This window comes from Xenia sp. Carnegie-2017, unplaced genomic scaffold, assembly GCF_021976095.1.
Source record: "Xenia sp. Carnegie-2017 unplaced genomic scaffold, XeniaSp_v1 HiC_scaffold_13, whole genome shotgun sequence".
Classification (NCBI taxonomy): Eukaryota; Metazoa; Cnidaria; class Anthozoa; order Malacalcyonacea; family Xeniidae; genus Xenia; species Xenia sp. Carnegie-2017.
Genome location: NW_025813436.1, coordinates 8,634,998 through 8,656,942, shown reverse-complemented (window position 1 = coordinate 8,656,942; position 21,945 = coordinate 8,634,998). Strand labels below are relative to the sequence as shown.

General features: G+C 33.3%; 4 protein-coding genes across 7 annotated transcripts; 1 reads left to right on the top strand and 3 right to left on the bottom strand.

The window, feature by feature from the left end:
* Positions 1 to 13: 13 nt before the first annotated feature.
* LOC124433591 (nucleolar RNA helicase 2-like) lies at positions 14 to 12,186 on the bottom strand. Of its 3 annotated transcripts, XM_046983387.1 has the most exons (30): positions 11,970 to 12,186; positions 11,697 to 11,791; positions 10,151 to 10,287; positions 9,969 to 10,053; positions 9,507 to 9,659; positions 8,934 to 9,098; positions 8,236 to 8,337; positions 7,875 to 7,926; positions 7,606 to 7,670; positions 7,476 to 7,532; positions 5,084 to 5,176; positions 4,911 to 4,983; positions 4,710 to 4,793; positions 4,608 to 4,627; positions 4,455 to 4,529; positions 4,336 to 4,374; positions 4,034 to 4,112; positions 3,779 to 3,875; positions 3,593 to 3,681; positions 3,372 to 3,517; positions 3,190 to 3,249; positions 2,967 to 3,056; positions 2,712 to 2,768; positions 2,533 to 2,637; positions 2,284 to 2,403; positions 1,806 to 1,879; positions 1,400 to 1,559; positions 1,098 to 1,235; positions 358 to 402; positions 14 to 257 (listed from the first exon to the last, which is right to left on the bottom strand). In XM_046983387.1, exons 1-30 carry the CDS (start codon positions 12,007 to 12,009, stop codon positions 39 to 41), a joined length of 2,814 nt encoding a protein of 937 aa, XP_046839343.1. In that variant the 5' UTR covers positions 12,010 to 12,186; the 3' UTR covers positions 14 to 38. The 3 variants fall into 3 exon arrangements, with proteins under 3 accessions (XP_046839343.1, XP_046839345.1, XP_046839344.1); XM_046983389.1 differs by lacking the exons at positions 11,697 to 11,791; positions 11,970 to 12,186 and adding an exon at positions 11,175 to 11,553; XM_046983388.1 differs by lacking the exons at positions 11,697 to 11,791; positions 11,970 to 12,186 and adding an exon at positions 10,631 to 11,166.
* Positions 12,187 to 15,146: 2,960 nt separating this feature from the next.
* Positions 15,147 to 16,382, top strand: LOC124433593 (F-box/LRR-repeat protein 15-like). Its single transcript, XM_046983391.1, has one exon. It carries the CDS (start codon positions 15,282 to 15,284, stop codon positions 16,167 to 16,169), a length of 888 nt encoding a protein of 295 aa, XP_046839347.1. The 5' UTR covers positions 15,147 to 15,281; the 3' UTR covers positions 16,170 to 16,382.
* A 39-nt stretch (positions 16,383 to 16,421) lies between these two features.
* Positions 16,422 to 20,038, bottom strand: LOC124433588 (dual adapter for phosphotyrosine and 3-phosphotyrosine and 3-phosphoinositide-like). 2 transcript variants are annotated; one of them, XM_046983381.1, is made up of 9 exons: positions 19,911 to 20,038; positions 19,107 to 19,226; positions 18,499 to 18,632; positions 18,296 to 18,423; positions 17,438 to 17,485; positions 17,289 to 17,351; positions 17,126 to 17,211; positions 16,966 to 17,053; positions 16,422 to 16,662 (listed from the first exon to the last, which is right to left on the bottom strand). In XM_046983381.1, exons 1-9 carry the CDS (start codon positions 20,030 to 20,032, stop codon positions 16,636 to 16,638), a joined length of 816 nt encoding a protein of 271 aa, XP_046839337.1. In that variant the 5' UTR covers positions 20,033 to 20,038; the 3' UTR covers positions 16,422 to 16,635. The 2 variants fall into 2 exon arrangements, with proteins under 2 accessions (XP_046839337.1, XP_046839338.1); XM_046983382.1 differs by having other exon boundaries at positions 18,296 to 18,381.
* Positions 20,039 to 20,375: 337 nt separating this feature from the next.
* On the bottom strand, positions 20,376 to 21,936 carry LOC124433589 (transcription factor MafK-like). Its single transcript, XM_046983383.1, has one exon. It carries the CDS (start codon positions 21,630 to 21,632, stop codon positions 20,949 to 20,951), a length of 684 nt encoding a protein of 227 aa, XP_046839339.1. The 5' UTR covers positions 21,633 to 21,936; the 3' UTR covers positions 20,376 to 20,948.
* Between the last annotated feature and the right edge of the window lie 9 nt (positions 21,937 to 21,945).

The window sequence follows — 21,945 nt, the reverse complement described above, 5'->3', positions numbered from 1 at the left end:
GTACGATTTCTGATATTTTCAATATTTTTTACTTTGTCCTATTTTTTGCCATTTTGTTGAAAATTTCGTGTATCATTTCCATTCCTCCAATCATTTCGATCACCGTGATTATAATTAAACCGACCATAATAGCTGTTAGAGCGAAATCCGTTCGAATTAAATCTTCCAACATTTGAGATATTCCTTGTACGAGCAATAAGCTCAGGCAATTCCTTTGCCTTTTCTATGGTAATACCCCTTGGCTTCGTCCAAGACGCCTAAGATATGAACCATATAATAAGGCATTTACATACAATGATGTTTGATAAGTACATAACATTATGTAATGACGTTAGAAGAAAAGATTTATTAACTTACTTCAATTTCATCATCAAAACTACTTGGTACATCGAAGACAACCCCCTTAAAGAAAAAAAAACACGTATGTTTTACTGTATGAAGCATAATTATCACAAGTAAGAGCTGTGATGATTTACGAATAACCAAAACAAGAGAAAAACACCATGACCATAACTCTGGCTATGGTGAATGACCAAGAGAGAACAAAACACCATGACCATAACTCTGGCTATGGTGAATGACCAAGAGAGAACAAAACACCATGACCATAACTCTGGCTATGGTGAATGACCAGAGAGAACAAAACACCATGACCATAACTCTGGCTATGGTGAATGACCAAGAGAGAACAAAACACCATGACCATAACTCTGGCTATGGTGAATGACCAAGAGAGAATAAAACTCCATGACCATAACTCTAGCTATGGTGAATGACCAAGAGAGAACAAAACACCATGACCATAACTCTGGCTATGGTGAATAACCAAGAGAGAACAAAACACCATGACCATAACTCTGGCTATGGTGAATAACCAAGAGAGAACAAAACACCATGACCATAACTCTGGCTATGGTGAATAACCAAGAGAGAACAAAACACCATGACCATAACTCTGGCTATGGTGAATGACCAAGAGAGAACAAAACACCATGAACATAACTCTGGCTATGGTGAATAACCAAGAAAAAAAAAGCACCATGTCCTGAACATTAAAGTAGACAGCAAAAAGTGGACAAAAACAACGATTAACTAACATATCGGTCAAGCAACATTGACATTCCCTTTACTTCTGCCTTGATTTTCGATGATAAATTATTTTCGATAACTCGCCACATGTAAGATGTAGACCTCAACTCCATTTTTTCTTGTTTCAATATATATGTCGTGTAACCCTGTCAATAAAAATGACATTTTTAACTAGAAATACAATTATCACATTAAAAGATAAGTTACTTCAAAAACTGCCTTCGCTAACAGGTTCTACCTTTACCCTTTTTCACAACAGAGAAAAGCACTGGTCAGACAAGAGTAAGAACAAATTCATAGGATAACCTACCTTCTCTGAACACAATAAAGAACGAGATTGTACTTCAGTTGTTCCAGAAATATGAGCCAACGCAGCAGCTACTGCATCCACAGCACCACGTTCCACAATCAATGCTTCAGCAGCCTCTCGGAAAAATACGAGAGCGTCTCTAGGGACCTGGGCAAGAAACCTAAAGTGAAAATTCACTTTAATGCAAATAGGTAACTCAAGTTGAGCACGTTCAAGATATATCGTAAAAGTTCATACGAAATTTCACAAATTATTTTCTCAAATACTGGACAAAGTAATTACCACATTGTTATCCATAAAACATAGAATTAAAAAAAGTTTTGGCATGAACTTATTTACGTAGTTAGATGATTGTGTGAGTTTTAAATAATCCTTTGCTACATAATTTTATTATAACATCTCTCACCTTTTAGCATCCTCCGCTGATGATTTAATTATATCTTCAGGTTGAGGGGCACCAATCCTTGTAAATTTAATTCCCTATATACATACATACAGTGAAAATCATTGAAGGCTTTTGCAAAATATTTAACTAAAGACTTTTGAAGGAGAATGTAATAATTCATTTTCATTGCAACTGATAAAGCATTGTTCAGTATATGACTGTTGAATATTGAAAAGAACTTTTCCAGTTGTCAACCCATGTTACATTACGTATACATCGCAGTTCTGTATTGCACATTAAAGTCCGTTTATGTAGAATAGAAACATATCATATTCATCACAACATACAAATACGTCTCTGTAAATGTGATCAAGAAACAACATACATCGAAGATTTTAAGCCTTGCTTTAAACCCAGCTATCTCTGTAAAAGATTCAGAAGCTGCACTCTGACAAAAAAAAGCCCATCAAATTTAAGATGGCTGCAGCAAAATACTTACTGCTTTATGTTCAACCATTTGTAATAGGCCTTCTTGATTATGTTTGTAAAAGATGATACACACACCCCTTCGCTGTGCACGTCCTGTTCTTCCTGAACGGTGTATGTATGCATCAACATCCTAAATATATGAATAAATATCATCATATGGTCAGAAATGCAAAACTGATTACTGATTAATGGTCATAAAAGTGTAAGGACAGAACAGAGCGTCACCTCACCATAGATTTATGTATCACAAATCACAAACCTTAGGTGGTTCACATTGCACAACTAAATCCACTTCAGGAATATCTAAACCACGAGCTGCAACGTCTGTTGCAACGAGACACCGAAACTTGCCCTCACGAAATCCCTAAAAATAATCATAATCAGGTTTAGAAATATTTGTCATCTCACAAAAATCTATAACTCCGGTCATCAAAGTACTTTTAACGTAAGTTCTCTTTGTTTTTGCTGGATGTCGCCATGTAGTACTTGTGCTTCCTACAAAGGACAAGTTGAAATTGAATATTCATCTATATAACGGTAAATACTTTTTGGAATTTTATCCACAATTAATTTAAGCCAAGATTTAATTCTTGTTTTCACTAAATTCTCAATACAAGATATGCTTCATTTTCAACTTTTATAAACGATCCAATGTCAGTTTATTTAATCAATCAGATAAAAATGATTAGTTACCTGTTTCAATATTGAATCCAATACAAGTTCATTAGCTTCTTTTTTGGTTTGAGTAAAAACAATTGTCCTACCGTGTGCACCACAATAAACCTACAAAAATGACCAACAAAATATTGCATATGACAAATGGCATCACGAGGAAAGGAACAATTCCCTTCATACTGTGTGATGATCAAAATCATTAATAGAAGGACAATTTTCTTTAAGGAAGAGTAACAATCACCTGAATAACATCACCAATTGTTGACGCTCTTTCATGATAAGGACATTTTATTGCTTTGTGCTGGAAAAGAATGTATGAAAAATTATTTACAAAAAGGTTACTGAAAACACTTCAGGCATTATACAATACACATTTAGCATCCTTGTTTCAAAAACAATTTTCATACAATGTAAGACACTAACTTCAACTGTGATTGCTGCCTGTTGTTTTTCATTTCCAATAACATCGATGAGATGGCGATCTTTGGTCATATATTTTCTTGCAGTAGTTTGTACCCAAGGTGGAAGGGTTGCTGAGAAAAACAACGTCTGAGGTTTTTGGGATGAATCTAAATAAATGAAATTATGTATATTTATACAAGTTCTAAAACAAAACAAGATGGGTTTATTCTGCGTGAAAATACCCGAAGTATATGAACCAGATAAAATCTCTTCAACAGAATCTTGAAAGCCCATGTCAAGCATTCGATCCACTTCATCCAGGATACAATGTCTACGACATTAAAAATAAAATCTATATCAGCCTGTCATATAAGTATAAAGACTGTTCTGCTTAGTACATACAAATTAATAAAACCCATTTTACTCACTTCAGTTTGCTCAAATCTAAGTTGCCTCTTTTCATATGGTCTAAGATTCTTCCAGGTGTACCAATAAGAATATCCAAGCCAGAATTAATGGCTGATTCTTAATTAAAAATAATAAATTCCTTGACTGAACATTCTTTCAACAAATTTTAATTGTTCTGAGTTCTCAATGGAAAACAACAAAGCAGTTGAAAATACACTCAATACTCATTTACATAATAATCAAGTTAATGAACATTTTTGTTTTCTTTTTATTACCTTGGGGAGCATAAGGCATTCCGCCATAAATACAGTGAACACAAAGAGATGATTTCAGTGCTTCAAATTCATCATTGACCTTGTGTGATGTAGAGCCATAAATAGAGGTCAACAATATGATAGGTACGTAGTAAGCAAGTTGAAATTTACCATAATGGTTAAGTTGGCAACAAAATATACATATTGAGAATATATTACCAAAGTAACAATAACTAAAAACTTTCACATAAGTATGAAATCCATAACAGCATTAACAATTTTTACATAAAATACTTCAAGTGTAGAAAATACTCAGATCAAACCTGTTTAGCAAGTTCTCTTGTAGGCACCATAACTAGTACCTACAAAAATACAAATCAACTAAGAAATTTACAGCATTGAAACTCAACTTAACAAATGAAACAAAAGAAAGCATTCAAACCATGGGTGGTCTTCGTTTTAATGATGATGTTTCACTTTGTTGAAGTAATTCAATGACAGGTAAGGCAAATGCAAGCTGTCATGGAGATAAAAATCTTAAGCATTAAACATACTTTAGAAAACAAATTCATAATTCATATTAAGAAAAACTTACAGTTTTTCCTGTACCAGTTCCTACCACAATGAAACAGAAAATATCTTTGTCACTGCACTATGATAATGCCTACACATTTGCAGTCATTTCACATATACTTACGTGCTTTGCCAATAACATCATGTCCATCATATATCAGATCATAAGTTTTTGCTTGAATAGGAAATAAAAACTTTATTCCACGTTCTAAAAATGTCAAAAAAAAATAATGGTATGAAAGGAGAGTCTGCATTGAATAAAAAAATACAATGAATCTATCAAGATGTACATAATAACTTTTATACATATTATTGCATGGTTTACCTTTTAACACCTTTCTTGTCTTTTTACTTATTCTAAATTTCTTTAACTTCCCTTCTTTTTCCGAAATGCCAACCTATTAGGAATATATAAAAAATGCAACCATACAAAACATTTAAATAATTTAAATTATCCAAGGTGTCATCATTTACAACTAAATTACTTCATCACATTACTTCTATTTCTTCTTTGCTTTTACATTTTACTTTCTTTGCTCTTTCTCCATCAATATCTTCTTCTGCTTTTCTTTTCTTAGATTCCTTCTTGTTCTATCATAACAAATAAAATAGTACTCATGATCTGTCACAATCTCAGACTTGAAAGTGCGTGAACTGCACACCAGAGATACAAAATTTACGTGTAAAAGCCTAGTTTTCTCAAAATTGCTAACATTTTATCTCTAGCTAACTTTCCAGTCTGGTCATAATGTCAACATCGCCACCACGTGTGTCAAAAAATTTGAAATGTTTTTGAAAAGCCTCCATATTTAACTGGTGATGAAACATAGTACTGATGACAATCTGTGGAATAAAAATGTTTGATTTTTACAGAGTACTATCATTTTTTGCTTACAAAATACTATTTCTTTCGACTTGTTATGTTTCATCAATATACACTATCTTTCTTTCAACTTCAAGTCTTTAACTTGTAAACCTCATCTATTAAAACAATTAAAACATAACACATACTTTGCGTTTATTCCCTTCCATTGATATCCCAAGGTTTGATTGTGTGGCAATACTTTGTTCTAATTTCATTTGAACGTTTCTCAAACACAAAAATATCGAAATTCTTTGCAAAGCCGGTATTTTGAACTCAGTCGACTCAGTCCTGTCGATTAACACGTGCTCCACGCAGAATCCCGCAAGTACCTCAAACTACAAGAAGTTACCCAAGATTTTTAAATAGTATGTAGGACTATGTAAGTTTTAGGGAATTCCTGTTTTGTCAGCATATGAAATGTCAAAGAGAATACCGAGATGACCAAGATCATCATTATAAAATTAAATAGTTATTTACATTATAAATCACTATACAATATCCACAAAGTTTATGGGCCAGCCACTTGGCACTTCTTCAACCCAAAAAGGTATTTTTGACAATTTTCATTGAAATCATTTTGCACAGAGACGCTGGGGCTTCAGTAGCCTACGATATGACAATATATCATTCCTATGAGATCTTCCTCGATCATTGGGATTTTGAAGATAATTCTTGAATGATCGTTTGTAAGTGCTTCTTATATACACTGTATCTGTAAGTGAAGAAAAATTGAAGTTTCAAGAAATCAAGGAGAAGTTGAATTTGTACAAAGAACATATAACATTTCAAACCCACAAAAAAAAAATATGTAGACCTTACTTTTTGATGCTAAACCACATATATTATGAACAGTTACATGTGGACAGAGGAGAAGTATACCTGTTTTTAATCTTCTGAAGCTCTCTCTCCTCCTCTTCATTAAATTTTACAATAAATGACTGCAACATTGGCATTGCAAATTGCAAATATTGTGCTACCTTAAAACACAATAGCAAGACATGTACATTCAAATAGAAACAATTTAATAGTATGCTAAAAATGAAAAAAATGACAAGTGTTCCAATCTTCCCCGGGATAAACAAAGATCAAAGGTAGACATGATATTGATGTTGACTTTACATTACGAGAGAAAATTTACAAATATTGTTTGTTAGCACAATACATTACTGTCAACTTGGGCAGTTGACAGTTTTGAAAGTTTGGCTGTGATGCAGAGTTCAAACAGAGATTTTTGATTTTATAAAGCACTCATCATATTCATTGTATGAGAAAAATGGTAGAGCCATGTCTCCAGTAATCACCAACACACAGCTATTGATTTTTAATGGAGACTGGAGGTTAAAAAAAATTGTTCTCCAAATGATACGATTCTATGACAAAGCCCTTCTTTCATCATCACAAACCTTCCTTTACCATCACAAACCTTCCTTCACCATCACAAACCTTCATTCACCATCACAAACCTTCCTTCATCATCACAAACCTTCTTTCATCATCACAAACCTCTTCCTTCATCACCACAAACCTTCCTTCATCATCACAAACCTTCCTTCATCATCACAAACCTTCCTTCATCATCACAAACCTTCCTTCATCATCACAAACCTTCCTTCACCATCACAAACCTTCCTTCATCATCACCACAAACCTTCCTTCATCATCACAAACCTTCCTTCACCATCACAAACCTTCCTTCATCATCACCACAAACCTTCCTTCACCATAACAACACATTTTATTTTAAAGTAAATGGTTTGAACCCAGGAGTATCGTTACATGTTTGTGGATGTAGATCATCCAGGTTAGTAGAGTCCTGAGAAGGACTGTTGGTGTTGTTGTTGATTGACGTTTCGACAACCTTAAGGTAGTCATCAAATGACTCTGACTACCTCTAAGGTTGTCAAAATGTCAGCCAACATTAACAACAACAGTCCTTCTCAGGACTCTACTAACCTGGATAATCTACATCCACAAACACCTAACATCTTCTTTTGTTATTTTGACTAGATAACATTTACTACAAACCTCTCGTCCGACAGTGTTTTCCTCCATGTCTTCCATGATGAAAATTTTTGCTATATCCTTATGAAAGAAAACAATGCTTTATCAAGTAAAAAAAATTATACTTGGTGATTAAGCAAACCTCGTTGTTTACCTCAGCAGGACCAAGACGAAGTCGAACCATCAAAGGACCATCTTTATTTCCAAGTCGCTTGATTTCTGAGAGATAAATGTTCATCTCAATATTTTATAGTTGAATAATTGAGATTTTAGGCCAAAATAGTTAACAAAGAAGTAAGAGTGTAGGTAGAGGAAATTATAATCACAAGAGCAAAATGTTATCTAAAATGTTTCACATGCAACAGTAGAAAACTGCACTGACATTGAAAAAAAGAACAACATATAGGAATCGAAGGTATGTACCTCCATTTTCATATTTCACAAACAATGAGAATTTATCGACAGGATCAGTTATCTAAAATAAATAATAATCATCACAACAGTTACACAATGCAAGATAATATTTATTAAGTTGCTGTATTTCTGCCTGTTATGCTCTATTATATTTATCATAGCACAAACAATGGTTTATATTAAATTATATTGAGTAGTTTAATATATGTTCTTGTTCACTATTGTTGATAAATACTTTGTACCTTAGATTTTATTTTAGGTACATAGTGTAGAGATAGTTTTGTTCTCTATTTTTTATTCATCACTGCCAAAACTGACATACGTAATCTTTTTTGAAGATTTTAACAAATCATTTTGTGTTATTTAATACCTGAAATTTTGTCAGAATCATTTTCACAACATCTGGTGTGCAAATCTTACTGGTCAATCTAAGATTAGTTGATGTTCCATAGGTTGGAATAAATCTTGTCGGCTGAAAATTAAAAAACTCAACACTGGAACAAATTCATTAACAAGTTATGTAATCATATGATTCACAAGTGCACAGCAATCAATAATTTGAATTTATGAACTTTATTTAAGCTGAATATTAAAGAATAAGTATCAGGGTCATGCTTTGCATGCTTAATGTTTATCTTTTCATATGGGACTTCCTTGCACTTAAGCAATCCGATGTGTATTCAATACAGGTTTTGTTTCGTTTATTGACTTATGTGATCATATTTATTAATAGGAAGCATTTATGGTTGATAGTTTGACTGTTGCTACAATAATCACGCTGTATTTATATGCTATACTTACGTACTTAAATCAAACATATTACAGCAGTCATTTTCGGGGTCCCTTAAAATTGTCATCCAAGTGCACAAAGCATTACCCTCATACTCATTCTTTAAAAAACTTAATTTCACCAACACTATACCACACAAAAGAGCTGCAGAAATGCAATTTTAATAGTTCAACACCAATGAAATATTTCTTGGATATTAGGGTTCATTTTCTAAGATACCAATCAATGAAAATTAAAATGAAGCTATAAACATTGCTTAGTATGCAAAAAAAACAAACCTGTAAAGACATTTTAGCCAACCTCTTTCTTCGATCTGTAGAGCTCACTGTGTGTCGACGAGCTAATTTTTCATCACATGGCTCAGAATTTGAAAGAGGCTTTGAAGGCATTCTTCCAAGAGTATAACTGACTTTTGCATCTCCAAGTGAGCTAGTATTTCTGTTCTGAAAATAGTAAAAAAATCATCGATGACATTGACATGTTAATTTTAAAATTAGACAAGTTCAGCCTGTTTTTTCATATATTTTTTTATTTTAGTCAGCAAAATAAAACTCATTGTCACTAATTATTTTAATTATCAAACATGATAATCTTTCTTCCCACCAAAAATATATGCAGATGGCTTGAAATCTGACTTTCTAAACAATACGTGTCTCCTATTATTAAAAGCACAATAAAAATATGCCACAAGAATGGTGAAGTAGTTTAGGAAAGATTTTATAAAAATCAGTGAAACACCTCATTCTTATCAAAACAACTATTATACGAGTAGTAACGTATGTATAATTGGTCAACTTCAAGTCAACATATATAAAGAGCTTAACTAGTTCTCTTCTCAAAAAACAACAAACCTTCATGGTTTCACTTTTTGATGACTTAGAATTTTGTACATGAAAAAGTTTCAGAGCTGCACCATTTTTCATATAAAGTGGAGCCAGAGTGACATGATTCTTTAAACCCCAGTAGATACGTAACACTCCTTCAATAATCAACTTTCCATTTGCCTACAAATAAATGACAAAAACATGAAGTCATGAACTTCAATAAAATTGATAAAATGAACTGAAAGATGTTAGTACAAATAGCAAATTGTTTGTTGTGCTTGCAAGACTCAGCTGGAAAATTAGTGAAGATAATGGGTCCTACGATAAAAACATCTCATATTCTTCAACTTTCACAACTTTTCTTGTACAGTAACAGTGAAAATGCAATTTTAGACAAAAATCTCATAGTTGACAGACAACAAATTTTGCACAATTTAATTTGTTAAGCAATGTTTGAACTCCACCATTTCAAACTAAACAATAACTTACCTCTTTACTAGATAATTGCAATGCTTTCTTCTTATCACCTTCGTAGTAGTTATTATAAACTTGTAATTTGGGCTGCAACTCTTTCCTGGAGAATGATCAAAGAATAAAATTTAGGAAAACAAGTCACAACAGAATGATCAAAAGCACTGTATTTGAATAATTTGTGCAAACAAATGTAATACCTTAAAGCTAATTGGTCAGATGTGAGGGAAGATTGATGGCCTAGTTTTTGATGAGACTCAACTCCCCCACGACCATAGCCACCAGGACCAAACAACAAACTGTAACATGGCATGTTACAGTATGGCATCCCACGATGCTAAATGAACATAAAAAAGTTTGTCATATAAATATTTAAGTACATTTTCAGTCATTTCAGAGGACGACTACTTAATTTTCATCATGTAATATGACTGTATGAAAAATTTAATGGACTCAAAACAAAAGTTAAGAAACATAGGAAGCCTATTTTCGACACAGCAACATTTTTTGGGCAAAATACGTTCCTACTTAGTTCACAAAAGATAAATAATTGTGAAAAGAAAGTGCACAACTAAATTAAATAAAACATAACACAATTCCAGCAAATACATGTTTTAAATTGGAAGCAAACAAATAATAAATATGAATAAACATCAAACAATACATGTATGTATATCTACCAGCCATGTAGAAGCTGTTTGGGGTAATCGTCTATGAAAATAATGTCGTGTTTCTGAATCCATATTTCATGATGTCTCAGTCATCAAAACATACTTGAAACAAGAGGTCAGCGATGAATAATTTAATACCATATATTCAATTCTTGCATTTGATTGGTCGCTGTTGAATGTGATTTAAAATTTAAATTGCCGTAAAAGGCAAATAGGAGTTCAATTTCCTGCTTGGAAACCTTGTCAATGACTCCGGTCAAATTTCCAAAACAAAATATAAATACTGTCTTGAATAATGACTACAATACATTAACGTGTCAGTTCAAAACGTATTATCCAATCTAATAATGACTTAACATGTATTTACACTAATTAAAACATTTAAAAAAATGTACGACGTGTGTGTCAAATACATGTTAATGATGTTAACCTAAATAAACGACAAAGAGAACACCCTTACTCTGTTCTAAAAATTTCGCAAGTAAAATAGGTAATACTTCTAGCGTACAGTCTGTAGATGAATGACAGGTAACCACAACATTGCTATACTTACAGGCGAAGAATTGTCGCCCATATTCTCTAGGTAGTCAGAAAAACGGTGAAGTTCGGCGAAGTTCGGTGAAGGTTATTCAATACAACCAGAAAATTTATGCTTAAAGCAAACGTATTTACTAGTTTGTCATATGACAACAGTCACGAGATTTCTGTTTATTTGTCTTCAAATGTCGCCTCTTAAGAATTTTGGTGTTTAATTTCTCTGGGTGTCTTCAGTAAATATTTAACACTGCACTTCCTCGCTTGACTAGCTCACTTCCTTTTCAGATACTACGATTGCAATTAAAACTTCTTTCAATTTTAAAAAATGAAGCTTGATGCGTTGTCAAAATTATGCATCAGATACCACGATCAAATACTTTATAAACAACTATATACAGAAGGAAACAAACCCTAATTCCAAAGATTTCACTCAAATAAAACGTTATTTCCTATCAAGTTACAAGGCCAATATTACAAATTATGCCAAGAAACTTAGATTTACACAAAATCAAAATTTTCGAAATAAAAATGTAGCTACCTCCGCATGTTGACCAGGGTTTAATACTTTTCCACATTCTTCACATTTCAAGCATTTCGGATGCCAGGATTTGCCCAAAGACTTCTTCTGTTCGGCTAAGGTGGTAAATGCAACAGATATTCGCTCATCTCTAATTTTATAACCACGAAAAATTCATCCTTTAAATATTCAATATTTACTCAGTACTTACATTAAACACAAAATCGTTAAACATGGCACACCGATAATTGAAATGTCAAGAAATGCCTCTTTTGAATACAAATTTTAACTTACCAAAGAATACAGGTTTATTGCACCTTGGGCAGTTTGGCATCAGTTAAACGATGAGCAAAATGATTTTAAATGACTGTCAAAAAGCCGAAATTCCAAGACCAGTTTCAATGGGGTCTTCTTTGCACGTACAAATTCAAATTTGCCTACGCAAACGTACTTCTCCACGCGTGGGTATACACGCGTCTCGTGACGGGGGACGTGGGCAAAACGACTCGAGAGCTCGAGAGTCGAGAAGCGTGCGAGTAAATTACGCGAGAAAAAAACTAAGAGTAAAAAATTACTTTTCGTCTTACTTCTGACGTGCAGTTTCGATGTAATTCTACTGGTGAACGACTTGCTTCTGCCCAGCTTTGAGCTCGTGTCTGCTTTATATTTCTCAGCTTTACGCTTCTGGCTTTCACGTAAAAGTGAAGAAGCACGAGTTTGTCTTGGCTCCCGAAAACTCACGGAACCTTTTGCAGATCTATTGAATGGCTGTGAACGGTGAAAAAAAGGCGAAGCAGGAGCACTACGTGATTTGAATATTCTTGATTCCGGTGGTGGATTGTATGAGAGGCTATTGGGTCCAGGTTTTCCACAGTTCTCGTGGTAACTGGGCATACTGAAATGAAACAGATAGTCACACGAATGTAGTGCATCTTAAAATAATAACACTTGGGCAAATAAATAGCAATAGTATAAAGATAAATGGCAACACTGCCTTTTCACGATGACATAATGAACACAAACATTGTGCATATGGAGTTTTCTGCTTTGTCAAAAAAAAACTTGAAAGTCAGGTAGAGATTTTTAGAGATGAGAAATTTCTTCATTCCAGTGTCTGCACACACCTAAAGCAATTTGTATGCCATAGTAAATAAACATACAAATGAAAGCACTCTTGATAATCGTTTATTCCGACTACGTTGTTCAATATGTACCATATTGTTTTGTCCTTTTAAACTTGTTTGAAACCATAGCATTTATATGAAAAAGAACAGAGGTCCAACGTCAGGTTTAGCAATGAAAGCTATTTCGTAATGTATATTATCAGAAACTACAAAACTGGATGATAGCAATGTGTTTATCAAATCGAAAATTTCCCAAAATCTGGTTTTAACACAAACCTGTTTTGGTTATGGCTCTCATAGTGAAAAAGCGATTTCCTCACGGCCCGAATGACATTGAACATTTTTGTTACGATTCTTTGATTTATATTCTGTCTTTCTATGTTGTATAATATCTTTTACGATAAATCAAATGTAAACACTGGCAATAGGACGAGTTGCTTTAGGAATGGGTCGAAATACGAAAAATTTTAGGCAAATGCCACATTGAACTTAACTTCGAGATGGTCCTCTTAAAAGCTGGATGAATTTACAGCAATGAACGCGACAATTCGTCGACTTACAATATTTTGAATCTGTGTAAACTCATTAAATGGAGATTTTGTATGCAGATGATTAAAAATTAAAATTTAATATAAACTTATATTAATGATAGACATCGTTACATGAATGTTGTATGGCTGTAAACATATGTCCTTGGAATAAGCAATAATGAATCTGCTCTCTGGTCTTATACTGTTCCCAAAAACTAATTTCTAACCATGAAACAATAATCCTACAATGATTACAAGATTACAACAGTTGCCTTGTTGCCTGCGTCACATTTTACATGAAGTCTTCAAAACCTCAGACATTCAGAAATCCTCACTCTTGTACAATCATATGAAATCAATGCCTAAAACCACCTAAACTAAATATGGCATGGGTAGAATGGGGGAGCAGGTTAGCAGTGCAACATCATGTTTATGAGACTTGCTATCAAATTTCAGTTAGCTCTATAGCTCAACTGATAGACCCTGATCTGTGTGATAAATGGATGGAACAGAAATTCCGATGAATTGAGTAGCTCTCTATAAATAGAGCACAGTGATTTGTTTCTCTCATAGAGCACTGTTGATAGAGAGCCTGGGAACAAAAGTGGGAAAATTGAGATTTTAAATCTCAAGGTACTTTCAACGCAACCCTCCATTCAGTTATATATTGGTCAAGAAGCAAAATACCTCTGTTGGTTTTATATACATAGCTAATTCTACAATGTCCCTAATTTATGTCACTAATTTATATTTTACCATCAAACCAAAGTAAATGTGAAACTGACAAGTTTTATCAGCAAAATCGAAATGCAAGACATTTAAAAACTTATAAAGGTTCCATATTATATACAATAACATTTTAAAAAAAAATCTGAGATATATTAAAATAGAACCAATTTTCTTTTACTTGATGTAAACAATAGCTTAAAGCAAGCTACCCACATAGTTGGAATAATACAAATTCATTATAAGTGAATATTACAATTGGGGTTGTGTTGAATACATTTATTTATACAACGCAGCTAATAATTTTTCAATAACGATAAAAGGATAGAACGAGTGTGGGAATTAGCTACAATGTATAATTTATCGGCAAATGATCTTCAAAATTCAAACCTCAATGTACACGTAGATAATGATAAAAAATTATCAACAACACACATACCCGATTTCCTTGTAAGTTTTGCTTTTTTTCTTCAATCAATCGATACGACGATTCACTTTACCGAACTATAAAGTTCGTAAATACCACAGCAAAAACCAATATTTGCGTGTGAGGTCGAGAGTTGAGGTCAATTTAAACTTGACAATATCAATTATGTACTGAGAGGTTCCGGAAAGTACTAGAAGATACTCAATAAATTTCAATATATTCTCTTGCATTTCTAGCACAATAATCATTTAAATGAAAGTTATAATTTAGAAAGTTTACAGTTCGGTTTTGACTGTTGTGTATTTCAAAAAAGAAGTTAGTGAAATTAAGAACTATTTCCACTGAACTCTACGACACAACTGGACGGGTTTTGGAAACTTTGTTCGGCAAACAGGGTTACAGGTCACAGCTAGCTTTCCTTTGTACAAATTCAGTTAATCTTTCTTATAAAGATTTTCATCAACGTGTTATTTTGTCTTGTAGACGTAGAAAGATTCCAAAACCAGAAATGTTAACTAAAGTTGCCTAGCACTACAGTAATAATAGTAAATAACACTTACCAAAAGTTCCAGAAGAGCTCACTGTCCTATCGACCACTTTTGAATCACGAAATGCGATGAACAGTCTAAATTTAGTAATTCAAATAAGGAATTTGCTGAGATGTTTAATTTTTCTCGGAAACAACATACACATGCAAATGGTTTTCAAAATTAGAATACAATGGTTGGCCGAGCAACAAAGGAATATACAGAAATACTGGTAACAAGATTATAAAGGACGTCAATTTTCGAATTTAGAAATGGAAAACTTGAACAAAACAACAGCAAAATTGTTATCCTTACCTTGGCAAGATGTTATTTTTTTGCACATATTTTATTATCTATCTTTGCGTGATATCTGCAGATTTCGACGAACTTGCCGTGAAGCGAACGAGCTGTGTCTCAACTACTTCAAACATTGCACAGAATTGGATTGTTCTGGAATACATAACATTCTTACAGAAACTGCATTTGTAAACACTACCTCGAATTCATATTCTTTGAGGAAAATCAATCTTGAAAACTGTAAAAACTTCAAAGACAATGCGTTGATTGATTTATTCCAAAGAAATCGCAACATCAATTGGCTGAACGTGAGTGGCTGCAGTTCTCTAACCGAAAACTTCTTGTTCACCGCCATGCGTTATTGTAGCAATCTATATCAGATATATCTACGTGAATGTCGATGGGTGTCGTCAAGAAGCGTTATAGAATTAGCAAAATCTTGCAAATCGCTAAAAATCATTGATCTGAGTGGTTGCTGGGAAGTTGATGATAAATGTTTGATAGCATTAGTGATATCATGTAAAAAATTAACTCAACTCTGCATTAATGGTTGCTATGGTATCACTGATATGTCAATACATGTTTTGTCTCGACAGTTGAATGGTTTGAAAAGGCTTGAGCTTGATGGGTGTTGGCGAGTTACAGATCAAGCTATCAGAATGGTAGGTGAATATTGTCATCAACTTCAGCATCTTAATGTTCAAGATTGTCGAGATATAACAGAGGCAAGCTTGGCACGACTACGAATCAAAGGTATCATAGTAAAGAAATTGCCTCAGGTTTCTCCCACACAAATGATGGTCACCAAACATATGCATTCAAAAACACAGGTGTTGAACACACTTAGATTTGATCCTTCTTAGGATTTAAAATAGTTGAAGGAAGGGTAGCAGAGAAAAAAAAGAAAGACAAGAAACGAAAAAGTCTACAAGTTTTTATGTTGTACGCTGTATTTTTTCAACATACCAAGTTTGAGACACTTCAAGAACAATTGATTCTTGTCAACTGTTAATTATATTTGTAAAATTTTATTACTTAGGCAAACACAAAGAAATATTTTACCTTTTTGTATGAAATAAATTTTTTCACACTGTTTTATAATATAAAACATTAAAAAATCATCATAAAATTATAATTTAGAAGCTCATCCATTTGTACAAATTTTATAAATTCAGCAACTGATTTGTGATTCATAAGAAATTTCATAAAAAAATCATGTGAATGTGGACAGGTTATAAATAATTGATGTCTGTTTGAACTGTACAATTTGCTCAGATAGATGTGTAATCAATACTTTTGTGAGCTAAAAACATCATAGCAATGTTTGTCTCATGCCTTGTTTTGTTTTGATGGTTTCTATAAAGTAAAAATTATTTAGTTCTGCAAAACATTATATTTACTTTTGTCATAGAAATTTCTAATTATATTAAGACATACATACATCCACTTTGTGATAACTCAGCATTAAACAGTGTCTATATACATCCGTTTTATGATATCTGCACACCCCAGGACATAAATATATATATACCAGCTAACAATTTTGATTTCTATAAACTCATGGGTTTTGTGTCAAAACTAAGGGGGAAAATAGGTGTTTGCCAGTAGTTTGTGATCATATGCTGCTGTTAGGGATATAGTTAAGTTAGTTGACCTTACCATTTTCCAGTGCAATAACTTCATCCATTTATCAGCTTCCTGTCTTGTACTTGCATAACAATAAAAGGTTCGACTAGGCATTACAATTCTATAACATGTGCAATATGGAATGCCATTGAACAGAAGTTATATATTATGACCAGAAAAAACGTTTACATACTTAAAACAATTAGATTTGCCTTGTGTGTGATCTTCAGAGACTTCTTTGCAATTTGTCAAATCTAAAGTCCTTAGTGGCAGTTCATCCTACAATAGATTTGAAATACATACAAGTCTTGCAAAAATTGTTTCAATAAGAGGAAAAGCTAAGCAATTTAACTCACATCTTTTGCTTTGAAATATTTTAAATCTGTGCCAACAACAACAAAATACCTAGTTCTCCAACTCTACTCAAATATGAAACAAATTCAACAGTAATCATATTTTGCATTGTAAATGTGAAACAATAAAATAAGCAAAAGAGAAACTTAACCTTCACTCTACCACCTTGCTTTGTAAGGAAACCTTCATGAGTAGCAATCTATCAAGTGGGAAAATCATAATAAGGTCAAGACATAACAGGCAACTTGTTCTTTGTCCTTTATGTTCGTTAGAACTTGTCGTAACGTTGTGATTGGTTTATGTGCAACACGTATGTTGTATGGTCGTAAGATACGCAAGATAGTCTCAGACGTACCTTTGATGTAAGGTATCATTGCTATTGTCGCTGAGTTGTTTGTTTCGTTGTGTTTGTAAGTGTTGCGTTCAATGAAGTCAGAGTTATAGTTGTTTTTGTCAAAAACACGTTTGAGATAGTTGTTTTCGTTGTGTAGAGTGTCCGGTGAATCACATATGATTTGCACGTCTTGTTAATGTTCTAATTTTGGTGGCTTTGTGTGACGTAGGGTTGTAACATGATGTGTCTAGTAGTCGGTCAGTGTGTGATGGTTTGCAATAAACAGTCGAGAAAAGGAAGAGTTCCGTTTTCTTCGACATCTTTGGTAAATTGTATGTGGCTGTTCTGTTTGTTGATGGGAGTGTGAAAGTCATCAATCTCGTCTGCATGTAGTGCTGTGATTGTGTCATCTACGTAGCAGAACCAAAAAGGTAGTACATGTTTGTAATCCGTGAGCGTCCGTAACAACAACTACAACAGAAACGGGTGAGCCCATTGCTGTTCCATGTAATTGTTTGTAGTGTGTACCTAGGTACTGGAAGTAAGTCGAGGTGAGGCAGAGCTCCAGTAGCTCCATAATGTCTTCTGTCGGTAATGGAAGTAGGTCCGTGCTGTTTGTAATAATGCATCATATTTCCACTTGAGAAATAATTATGACAAAAACTGAATACTAACTGGAGTGTTGCCTTTATGGTCATCCTTGTCCCTTTCTCGTCCCCATACTGCATGAATTCTCACAGTGTCATAATTGTCTGGTTCCTCTATATCACGAGGATATGGATATTTCAGCAATGTTAGGACACCTGAAAAACAAATATGGCTGACATAATCATCATAATTGTCTAATAAACCATACAATATGAATAATGTGATCAAACCTGAATCACCACCAATAAGTGGTTTGTTCTCAAAATGTTCAACAAATTCAGCCAAACAATCAAATTTCCCCATGCCAAATGTATATTTTTGACCATCCCATCCAATTGCAAAATGCTTTACGGAGTTTGCACACCTACAAAAATTATTTGCCATTTGTTATTAACCAATTTTATTATCCAATACAATGTTTAAGTTTGTAAATAAAATCCAGCAGTAAAACAACTATAGAATGATGAATTAACTAAAGATTTACTTCAATTTAAAATGTATTTAAAATTTTGCAATTAAATACAAAAGGCTTTTAACATTTACATATTAGTATTGACTTTAAATGTGACATTGAACTTGTTAATATCTATAGTAAAAAAAAATTCCTTCATTCCTTGATGAATTGTAGGGAGCATAGCAGATCTGCAACAAATACCAAACAAAACGGCAAGCAACGTTTTAAAAAAGTCGCCACCATAAGAGTTAATACTTGCAATGGATAAATTAAGCTTTCTCAGATGCTATAATTTTATTTTGACTTGATGAGAGACCTACTGCTGACCTTTGCAGACATATTTAACAAACTAAATTGCAAAATTTAAAAGGTACATCATCTCACCTGACTGATAAAGAAAGCTGTCCAGATTTTTTACTTGGTCTTAAAAGGTAACTGCCGTCATCACCATTTGCCATTAATAATCCTTCAGATAAATGGCGAGTCATGTTGGGGTGATACCAACTGTTAATAAATTAAGTATGAATTTAACAGCAAAGATCGAATTCATCAAAGCTATTAACACACATTAAAATATTGGTTTTACTAAAATGTAAGCATCAATTGCACCATTATCTCATTGTACCATTACAAAATTGTACCATTATCTCACCAACATCATTGGTGAACTTCAATTAATTATGAAATATAACCTACTTCATAGTTGAACTGTTTGAAACAAAACCTTGCTTTTAATGTATTTAAGTGAAGACATCGACCTCTAAATGGTTTACGTTAAAGTTTGCATGATACAAAGGCAACAGCAATCCATTATTACCATTACAAACACGAACATAAATTGAGCAAAGAGGCATTCAATTGATACAATCATTGAATGAGACTGTGAGAGTAAACAAGCATTCTTCAATTTTACGCCATTACGGTTCACAACACTCTTTCATAATAAATAAATATTTTATAAGGATAAACGCTTCAGCCAAACCTTGTGATCAACTATCAGACTGAAAAATTTAGGGCAAATGTTTCCTTTGAATGAAATAAATAACCAAAAATACATTGCACTATTTTAAGAACAATTTTTATTGTTTAACTGCAAGATGATTTTAACTGGAAAATCGCACATCAACAATTAAATTGTACGTTAAGTATAACAAATGAAATATTTCCACGCAGCCTAACAATTTTTACCTGATTTTCTCCACTTCAGCATAAGGCATTGTATTGGACATTGCAGAGTTAGAGTCTGCCGGTTGTTCGCACTGTGTGACTTGCTCTGGTTGATGCAATCCATTAGAGAAATTCGAAGCCATTTTTGTGCGTTAAATGGTCACGTGTCGTTATTCGATCGGGAAATACCGGGGATGTACGAACTTATTACTCGGGCAGTCGGAGGTACAGGTGGTACAGAATCAAAACTATCTCCACTTTATTGTAACAAGTTTTGTTTGTCACACAAAGGTACAAATGTTTTCTCATAAATAATGCAGCATTGTGTATGAAAGCAAAACAATAATATAGTAAACAAAGATATTGCTTGATGTATAAATTACGAATAGAATTAATACAAAGGTGAGAAAATGATTAGCTTAATGCCATGTTGCCAAAATATATTGCACCCCACTTACTTGAAACACAAAAAAAAGGAAAACAGTATTAGAATTCTACACTTTAAATTGCTGTAAAGAATTCAAAATTACTATTTACACACTACATTACATTATAGTAACATAAAATATTTGAAATCTGGTCATGACTAAACTTGCTTAGGTACTTACAAATAACTAGTCAACATAAAAAAGCATAAAAAATCCAATCATAGGTACACTTAAACTAAATATTTACAATCATACATCTTTTAACAATATCAATTATATCTACCATGAATTTTTCTTGATTTCGAGTAACTCAAGTTGCAAAGCACTTTTTAAGCAAAGTTGAAATAAGGAATACAATGTTAGCAGCTGTTGTTAGTAACAAATGGAAGTTTTAATTAAATGACTATTAATAGCATTTAATTGATAGCATTCTGACTCTGAGCATAAATTTCCCCTTTATATTGAACAGTAATGTTGTATTTATTCAAGGTCCAGTGAAGCGAAATGAACATTTATATATACACCCTGTGTTTGTGGATATTACCATTTATTACTCACCTGCCTGCCTTCAACAGTACGCAAAGTAAACGTGGAAGATTTACTTTGCAACACATGACAATAAACGTATATCCTATATATTTAACTGTCCAGGACGATTTAGATCAGCAGGAACTTGTTGTAAACCTTGATCTGATGATTTCAATCGCTGCTCGTTAAGTGTATGCAAGGTGGATATTTGTGCTAAAGTTTCGGCAATTTCACGCGGGTTTTCACCACTTTCTCTTGCAGAAGTTGATGTGATAACCGTTCCAAAATCAATTCTTTGTGTTTTACCTGCAGGTTCGCTTGCACTTGATTGTGTGGTCAGTTTTACACGATCGATTATCTCTGAACCATTTGGTTGAGAACCCAAAATATTAATTAAGGTGTTAAATTGTTTTCTAGTGTCGTCCCTTTCTCGTTTTAAGCGATCATTCTCTCTTGCAATTCTATCCAGTTCCTCGCGTAAACTTTCTTTATCTTTTTCTAAATCCAGCCGTTGTGATACACGTTTATTCCGACTGCTTTGTGCATAACCACGATTCTTCAATGTTCTCCTACGTTGTTTGATCGCTGCTATTTCTTGATCACTCAAACCACGTAAACGTAAATTTAAATCTTTTACAGATAACGTGACAAGTTCGTCATCACTAAGCCCTGCAATTGGACTACCAATACTAGACGTTTCCACATTTGACATAACGTTTCCTTCGTACATTTCGCCCGCTTGTGTTTCGCTCTCATGTACTTCGTTTTTGATAGATTCCGCCATCATGCCCTCTCGATCATAACAATCATCACATATCCCTACAATCCTTGCGACCGTAAATTTGAAACAATTTTTTAGCAATTTTTACCAAAATTCATGAGTATTTCTCAAAAATATTAATGAAAGTCAGCACATGAAAGTAAGCTAAAGTGAAAACTTCCACAACAGCAAAAGAAAAGTACAAAAAAAACACAATTCAAGCCATTTCTTAATCGAAGGAGTGCAACATTGCCACGTCAGCATATATTTTGGGGGTATTTTAATATTCATGACTTAATGTGGATTAAATATCTTCTTTTCAATAAAAATCAAATATCAA